At 35.4% G+C, this 8,870-nt stretch overlaps 2 protein-coding genes across 8 annotated transcripts in view; both read left to right on the top strand.

Moving 5' to 3' along the window:
• The window catches only part of LOC149065135 (uncharacterized), a 237,526-nt gene that overhangs the window by 131,972 nt on the left and 96,684 nt on the right, over positions 1-8,870 (top strand). The gene's annotated exons all lie outside the window — the stretch shown is intronic.
• LOC149065138 (uncharacterized) lies at positions 179-8,377 on the top strand. Of its 7 annotated transcripts, XM_089254475.1 has the most exons (4): positions 179-295; positions 2,416-2,516; positions 4,229-4,302; positions 5,423-8,377. In XM_089254475.1, exon 4 carries the CDS (start codon positions 6,282-6,284, stop codon positions 7,290-7,292), a length of 1,011 nt encoding a protein of 336 aa, XP_089110601.1. In that variant the 5' UTR covers positions 179-295; positions 2,416-2,516; positions 4,229-4,302; positions 5,423-6,281; the 3' UTR covers positions 7,293-8,377. The 7 variants fall into 7 exon arrangements, with proteins under 7 accessions (XP_089110601.1, XP_089110597.1, XP_089110602.1 ...); XM_089254471.1 differs by lacking the exon at positions 4,229-4,302; XM_089254474.1 differs by lacking the exon at positions 4,229-4,302 and having other exon boundaries at positions 206-252.

The raw sequence follows: 8,870 nt of genomic DNA, 5'->3' as shown, positions 1-8,870 counted from the left end.
TCCCCAGCTTTTTGAAACATTGCTTTAGACAAAATTTCCAATTTCGTCTCCATTAAAAGTTCTTTAAAGTTGTTCTTGTTAGGACAAATCTAAATCGGATTTCTCTAATAAAATCTTTGGTTGTTTTCGGAAAAACAACCACTACCAACTTTATCTTTGTTTATCCTGTGAGCTGAGTTCAGTCACAGTCGACAATATTTACCCGATAAAAGCTTGGCTGATCGTGTTTTCGCTGATCTCGATATTTAAATGGTTATTATGAGTTGTCATAATTATACTTTGCCTTCAAGTGCAGGTCAGTAGATGTAGGCGCATTTTAACGTATTCGTAGGAAGAAAGCACTTTTTTTCTTTATAGCAGATGAAAGGGGGGGGGTGCCTCTATACTCAGTTTGGAACAGGTGCTCTCAGTTTGTTTATTAAAAGTATTGGCGTTAATGAGACAAGATGTTGATAAATATAAGCCCCGTTGGTCAATCACCCGTCAAGGATCTTGGCTCTGTCCGGAACATGTACATTAGAGGGGAGTGCCCCCACCCCCTTAATGGAAGACTGTGATGAGAAGCTTATAGTTCAGCTTGGAACAGCTTTGGTATAGAAGGCCACGCCAAGCTGGCGACTTTTTTCCGACGATAAGTTGCTAAAGCTGGGTTTTCCTAGGAGCAGGTTTTCTACAGTGTGTTGATTGGTCAAAAAAGCTGAATTAAAATATTTCAACAAATCAGCGTTTTCACGTTGCACAAGGTGAAGAAATTCTACTTGCAGGAAAATCCGGCTTAATGGCGACATAATTGCGCTCTCTGGGTCGTTGTTCTAGATCAGGCATACTCAAACCATTGCTCACGAGCACCACTGTGCTCCCTGAATCACCTAGAGTGCTGGATGCTCGTGTCCGGTTTCGTGCTCGCAAGCACTTGATCGACGTTCCTATTAAGCACCTTGTACAAACTGTGATCAAGGACTGAAATCATCCTGATTTCAGTATGATTCATGCATTGAAGACCTCTGTTCTAGATAGTTTTTATCCAGATGGCGCTAGTTGTTTCTTGTATACTTTCTGGTATATTCAATGCCAAGTGGCGCTATTCGAGGATGTTACTCCTGGCTATCCATATGAAGGCCTTTAACATCTGGCTGACGTGAAGATTTATTTAGGAAAGAGAGAAAATTCAATTGCCCTTGCAGGGTATCGAACCCATGTCCTTTCACTGTGAAAGGGCCTATTATATATGGCTTAGAAGGTGGGTCGCAATAAATTTCTTGAAAAGAAATTTTGAGTTCTTCAAATAACATTGAAATTAACATGAATTGATTATAATAACACATACATATTTTCTTCCAAAATTTTAATTTTGCCCCTCTCGCATACGTCTCTGATCCCACAAATATGCATTGGGAAGCAGGGGCCAGGGCTAATGACAAAGTTTTGCTGGTGGTGGTGGTGGTGGTGGGGGGAGGGTCAGAGTTTTGCTGACAAGAGGGAGAGGAGGTCAAAAATGGCTGAAAATTTGCTGACATAATACTTGAACAGCCCCTAACAAAGTGATCTCTCCGGTCTCTTGGAGATTTTTATAACAGCATTTGATTGTAGTTTTCAGAGACATCTCACATAAACAAACAATCACCGATCTTTTTCTCTTGCACAACAGCCATACTTTTCGGCCGTAAAAGTTCTCGTGCGGAATACGGCTGCTATTCAGACCAAGGTTTCTAGCACATAATGGTGTAGACTACCGTTTCAGGAAAAAAGACTTTGAGAGTGCTGGTTGGGTCCCCAGGGGGTGACGTTGATAAACTTTGAGGGTAACAAGTCCATCCCTCCAGTTCACAAAAAAAAAAAAAAAAACGGTTATTGGTATAGGTGGGAAGAAAGAGGTGGACAATCATCTCCCTCCTTCTTTCTTTCACTAATAACACCCTCAGTGAGGGAGTGTCTGATATAACCGCTGACCTGTACACAGAAAATCTGGACACAAAAGAGGCAGATAATATGTCTGTATTTTCTCTCTTATAAGCCCCTATGCAGGTGAAGAGATAAGCTCACATGCACGCTTCAAAGTTGGCAACCATGGAAAACCATCTTCGCCTGGCCTCCAACTGTGCCCCCAACGGGACACATGTTTGCTTACAGGGGTTTTGAACCTTGGGAGGTTTGTGGCCTGGTTTCATTTGTTTTTTGTAACTGGAAGGCCCGGTCAAAAACACAACTAAAGGAAAATAAATGGGTTGAAAAAGAACTGTCAATCACTCGCATCTTGGTATGAATGATGGCGCAACCTGGTGATTGAGAAAACATGTGTGTTTTCTGTTAGAACCGATGGTTTTTCCTGGGGTTTTACATGAATAGCTGTGAATTATCTTATTGGTGCTATAAATAAAACTGGTTTATACTAAAGAAATATTAATTTTGTTTCAGACATTGGAGCTCCATAACAGTTTCAAAACCATCAACGATTCTGTGTAAATTAGAATGTTGCATATTTCTGTTCTAAGGCTCACTCACAAGCAGCAGTAACAGTGAGGCATTTTATTTATCTAGCTTATACATTGCAAATCCTGTTTAATAATAGTTGTCCATTTAACAATAAGGTGGGACGCAGTAAACTACCGCTTTTGAATTGATTTATTTTCCCATTTCTTGAGGTCAATATCTTTCATTTTTGTATGACAATGAATGTTTTCCATCAAAAAAGTAAGGCCCTCCTTACTTTGGGATACTCAAATCAATCTTGAGTAACGTAAAGAACAAAGTGACTGGTCAAATAAATGACTCAAGTTGCTCGTTTTCCCAAACATTGGGCTGCTGAAAACATTTCAAAAGACTTAAGAAAAATGCTTTTTTTAAGTGTCTTACACAGTGACAAATTATTCACAATTACAAGAATGTATTAGTAAATACACATAGTGAGAAGATAATGAGACATAGTTTTTGGAAAATTTACCATTTTTTAGCGTAAAAAAATCTGAAGGGAGATCTTGACACAAAAATGGTGAACGAGATTATCTAATAATGACCAGATTCATGCAAAAAAGAAGCGTGAGAATTGATGCTCCATCTATATGTGAAAAAGCTCTCAAAAAACAAATATAAAGAAATATTTCATAGTCAAGATATTGGAGTAATGAGAAGACTGGCCATGCAAAATGCTTACGAAGGCACAAGGCGTAATTTCTCCTTTTTCTTAAATCTTGTACATATACTTTTGTCCAAGTGCTAACTTATGGGAATTATGTTTTATTTTGGTTGGAAGAATTTGTTATTTGGAACCTTATTCTATTGTATATGTTGCTATCATTCCCACCCCCAAGCACGAATTCCGTAATTCAATATTGAATATGTCCATGCAGAAAATACATCTTTGAGGAATTTCTTGCTAAAAATATATTGAAGTTTATTTTCGTATTTAAAGTTTATTTTATCATTAAACTTGGTTGAAGGGGTGCAGAGAAGAGCTACGCGTGTCCTTATTGGCACACAGACTTGAGTTATGAAGAGAGACTTCATTTTTTGAATATGTTAACATTGGATGAATGCAGGTGTCGGGGAGATATGATCGAAGTGTTCAAAATTTTCAATGGTATGGATAAGATTATTAGTACCCCATCAATTTACAAGGGGACAAGAGTATCGTTTGGTAAGGGACAATTCTAGGTTATGGTGTAGCAGGGAATTTTTCTCTAATAGGGCTGTCAATAAATGGAATAGCTTACCCCCGGAGGTAGTAAATTGTAACACAATTGACACGTTTAAAAAAAATACGATAAACATGTTGGGGTGAATCGAGAAGCTATCCATACTTAGAATTAGGCAACCATATGTATTATTATGGGTATTGTACAATTGAGTTGCTGTTCTTTAATAATATATGACATCCATATTTGTTATGGACATCTTTTTCTCAGCCACCTCGTTGAGCATTTTGCCTGTTGTGGCGTTGTATTTGTATATGTAACAGCTAAAGAAAGTGTTTTTTTTTAAATTTTCTTGCAATCTCATGTACATTTCAAATTATCTTGTATAAGCATGCCAAAATGATATTCAGACACCCTATTCTCTTTGACAGTTGTATTGGCAGTGGATAGGGATCTTGATGCGTGTTAGTATTTACGCTACTGTTTTTCAAAAACATGTATTTAGTTTTTTTATACATTTAATTTCAGTTTATCTTTGACTAGCCATAAATTGATTTTGATCCTCTTCTACTTTTTTATAAGACATTCTATTTCAGTGTCCTCAACGTACAGCACTGTATCATCAGCGAAAGATATCAGTTACCATTTAACATAAAAAAATCAAATGATGGTGGGTTTCTTCTTTCCCTGACATTTATCACTTTCTCTATTCTGCACAGATATTGTGCTTCTTTCTGATTTTGTATGAGAATTTTTCAAAATTCTTTCTCTCTCATTTTTTTCAAATGGATTTTTAATGCCAAATAATGTTGCCAAAGTTAAACTGTATTATGAAGTTCTTACTTTAAAACTTTTAGGAATTTTTCCTCAAATCAATGTAAAGTTAGAGCAATGTTTTAACCAGGGTTGGGTTTTGACGTCAAAAACGCTCGAACACAACAGGTATATAACATGACGAAAACCTACTTTTTTGCATATTACAATGTTTTATTTTGATGGCAATGTTTCGATTAATAGGAGCAATATTTTTTGTAGCCACAGTGTAGGTCTACATCCTTTTTTAGTTTTTATAGTTTTAGTTTCTCAACTTCTTTCAGTTCTTCGTTTTTGTTTCTATTTTGGTTTACTGTAATTATAAACGTTATGCATGGCTATCTATCACCCGCCTCGTTGGCGATTTGCTTGTTGTATCCATGAATTTCTATATATGCATCCAACTGGCTCAGGGCCCCAAGTCTTTAAATACCAAGTATTTTCATAATTTGAAAAAGAACTAAAACCACTCGTAGGTAAAAACCACCTGGAGTCTTTGATAGGGGATCTTGAAAGCACCAAAACCTCAAACTGACAAAATATGACACAAAAACTCTGGCTTGTACTTTTCTCTTGCAAAAAAATTAATAGAAACTAGAAACAGATTAAAACACTATCTAAATCTAAAATGTGCCAGAAAATCTTAATGTCTGAAAGAGTAATTTAGTTTCTGTCTCTGATGCTTTGTTAGCGCTTCTGTCCAGTTGATGAGTTTTGAGCTGAAAAAATCTGTGCAATAAATTAATATCAGTCATATATAACTGTTTAAATTTGGTGGTTTTTTTTCAATTTCACAATTTTTTATTTGATTGTAGATTTTATCTTTATTTCTATTTTTATTTTTCACGTATGGTTATTGAGGCTGAGCTTTTTGACAGTAAGGTATACCATTGCTTTTACCAAAATTTCCCAAAACGTTGTCAGTCTTGATTGAAATAGATTTAGAACTTTGTGATGATAATCCTTTTCTTTTACAGATTATCAAAGATTCTCATCGTAACCTGCAGGATAAAACATCAGAATGTTTACAAGAGGATACGCATAGAAAAAAGCTTTGGAAAAACATTGAACTTCACAAGAATCGAAGAAACTATAACAGACTTGGTTGTCTGCTATCCATTCAAACACAGCTTTAATAGTGTGGATGATAGTCTGCAAGATCACGTAGTGAAGATAATGTAGATGAAAATGTCAGTTTTGTATAAATTTGAATGCAATCTGTAGTTTCTGATTAATTTTTTGATGAAGAAATCTCACATGAGTGTCAGTGCTGCAGAAGAACATTGATGAAAGGGAATAATTTAGATTTATATCCATAAATATATTAGACTGAAATGCCCATACTGCAGAAAACACATGTGTGTTATTATGTGTGGTGAATTTATTTTAAATCAAATAAGCAATTTAAATCTATGTGAAAAAGACACACACACATAAAAGTACCTACAATGTCTGTTCAATAGCGGATCCTGGAACTAACACTTCAAACAGGCAAACAAATATTCACAATGAGAAGGAGCCATATAGTCAATTTTGTAGTCAGAATTGTATTTCGCGAAGTTTAAATATACATAAGCATACCAAACACACCATACAGGAGAGAAGCCATATAAATGTGATATTTGTGATAAAATATTTTCTGGAGCAATATATTATCATCTATTTGAACCAACACAGAATAGTCCACACTCAGAAGCCAAACGTATGTTATATCTGTAGTTGCACGTTTTCAAGCTGTAAGAATTTGAGTGAGTACAGAAGAGACGATGTGATTGTGAAATCTGTGGTAAAACATTTTCTAGATTGGACCATTTAAACCTACAGAAAAGATTCCACATGGCAGAGAAGCCACATAAATGTGATATCTGTGGTAAAACATTTTGCCAAAATATCAATTTAAACATGCACAGAAATTTGCACACTGAGATGTCACATAAGTGTGATGTCTGTAGTAAAATATTTCCCAGCCATAGCTGTTTAAAAAATCACCAAAGAGTCCATGCGGGAGAGAAGCCACATGAGTGTGAAATCTGCCATAGAACATTTTCTCAACTGATCCATTTAAAATTACACCATAGGCTCCATACTGGAGAGAAGCCACATGAATGTCATATCTGTGGTAAAACATTCTCTGGAGTAGGTGGATTGAACACACACAAAAGAGTCCACACAGGAGAGAAGCCACACAAATGTAATGTCTGTCATAAAACATTTTCTCGAAGTAGCAATTTAAACATTCACAAAAGAGTCCACACTGGAGTGAAGCCACATGACTGTGAAATCTGCGGTAGAAAATTTTCTCAACTGATCCATTTAAAATTACACCATATGCGCCATACTGGAGAGAAGCCATATGAATGCCATATCTGTGGTAAAACATTTTCTGGAGTAGGTGGATTGAACAAACACAAAAGAGTCCACACAGGAGAGAAGCCACACAAATGTAGTATCTGTCATAAAACATTTTCTCGAAGTAGCAATTTAAACAGTCACAAAATAGTCCACACTGGAGAGAAGCCACACGAGTGTGAAGTCTGTGGTAGAAAGTTTTCTCGTGTGGGAGATTTAAATGTACACAAAAGATTCCATACGGGCGAAAAGCCATATGAGTGTGAAATCTGTGGTAAAACATTTTCTCAAGTTGGTGATTTAAAATCACACCTCAGGGTCCATACTAGAGAGAAGCCCTACGAGTGTGATATCTGTCAAAAAATTTTTTCTCAAAGTAGCAGTTTCAACCGACACAAAAGAGTTCACACTGGGACAGGGTTGGACAGTTTCTCCCGAAGCGGAAAAAATCGGCCAGAAGAAACTAGTTTTTCTTTAATAATTTATCATATAAGTTAGAATTTATGCTTTTGATATAGGAAAGGTATATTTTTTATAACATTAAGTAAATTTAATTTCACTAATTTAATTATGTATGCAAATTAATAACTGCATCAGTCTTTTGAAGAGTTGGACAGTTTCTTCCTCTTGGAAAAAACTGCTGACCCTGCTTCTTCCAAGCGGGAGAAAAACCAGTCTTCCTTCCGTATTCATCATTTGCACTATAATGTAAGATAATTTGTGTTAATTGCATTTTTAATTGGGTTGCTGTATTTTTGAAACATATGACAACCATATTTTTATGGGCATCTTTTTATCAGCCACCTCGTTGGGCATTTTGCCTGTTGTGGCGTTGTATTTGTATTTGTATTTGTATTTGTATGACAAATACATTTTAACACCCCTAATAAATTGGAATTAGGACTATGACAATTTAACTATTCACATGTAAAATGAATTAGAAAACTTAGATCAGTCCTTTGACCAAGATAAGATATCTAACTGAAGCCTTTCATCAGACCTAGAGAAATTTCATTGAAAGTTTGAAATTCTTTCATCTAATTTCAATCTAATTGACAAAGTTATTTTTAACTTTTTTAAGTAACAAAACAATTAAACATTATTCATTTATTAAATGACACTGATCTCTACCGTACTACTGCAAAATGAAAATTTTTATCTTATTTTAAAGATCGTTAGAAAACATTATTACAAATAATAATTACAAAATATCAGAAAATATAAAAATCCTCTTTCGCCTCACTGCATTGGAACATTGAAAAACAAAATTTTTTTTAGCAGTTGTATGTTGTAATTGATTTCTCAGATTAGAATGAATGAATGGAAAAGACGAGGAAATTCTTCTGAGTTCGGCAGAATTTAAAAGCGTGCCTAAAAGCAATTTGACACATCTACCAAGTTCATCAGGTATGTCACTGTCAAGATTTGGAAGCTCCTTCCGAGTTGAAAGAAACCATGAAAAAAAACAGCAGGACGAATAAGTTTCCACTAAATGTGGAAGAAACTCATTTCTAAAACATTACTACTTTTAGAGAGATATAGATGCCTTCTTTCTCAGCCAGAGATATCAAGGAAACAGTTATTTTCCGGATATTATGCTGAGGTGAGCTCGGAAAGAAAAGTCATCACGTCTCCGCCGGGACTCGAACCCAGGCCTCTTGCCCGGTATGCAAGAGGCCTGGGTTCGAGTCCCGGCGGAGACGTGATGACTTTTCTTTCCGAGCTCACCTCAGCATAATATCCGGAAAATAACTGTTTCCTTGATTACTACTTTTGATATTCATGCAGTCATATGTTTAATTTACTGCTGTTACAGGAGGATTTTTTATCAATGGTAATTTTTAATATAGTAACAATTTTGAAAGGTTTTATTAGCTGTGTATTTGAATAAAAAAGTCCTTTATTTATGAACTTCAAATTACTTTTATTGACAAGAAATATGTTCATTTCAAAATTAATTGTCACTTTCATCAGTTCAGTGTAACATAGTGTAACAAAACCTTTTTCAGTATGACAGCCATTAATGAAGCATCATTCAATGAAAATTTTAAATTTGTGATATTTAACACATTACTT

This window comes from Pholcus phalangioides, unplaced genomic scaffold (assembly GCF_987345545.1).
Source record: "Pholcus phalangioides strain wild (caught in Gottingen) unplaced genomic scaffold, Ppha-v1.0 ptg000041l_1, whole genome shotgun sequence".
NCBI classification, from domain to species: domain Eukaryota; kingdom Metazoa; phylum Arthropoda; class Arachnida; order Araneae; family Pholcidae; genus Pholcus; species Pholcus phalangioides.
The sequence above is the reverse complement of the archived record's forward strand: the minus strand, read 5'-3'. Positions and strand labels throughout refer to the sequence as shown.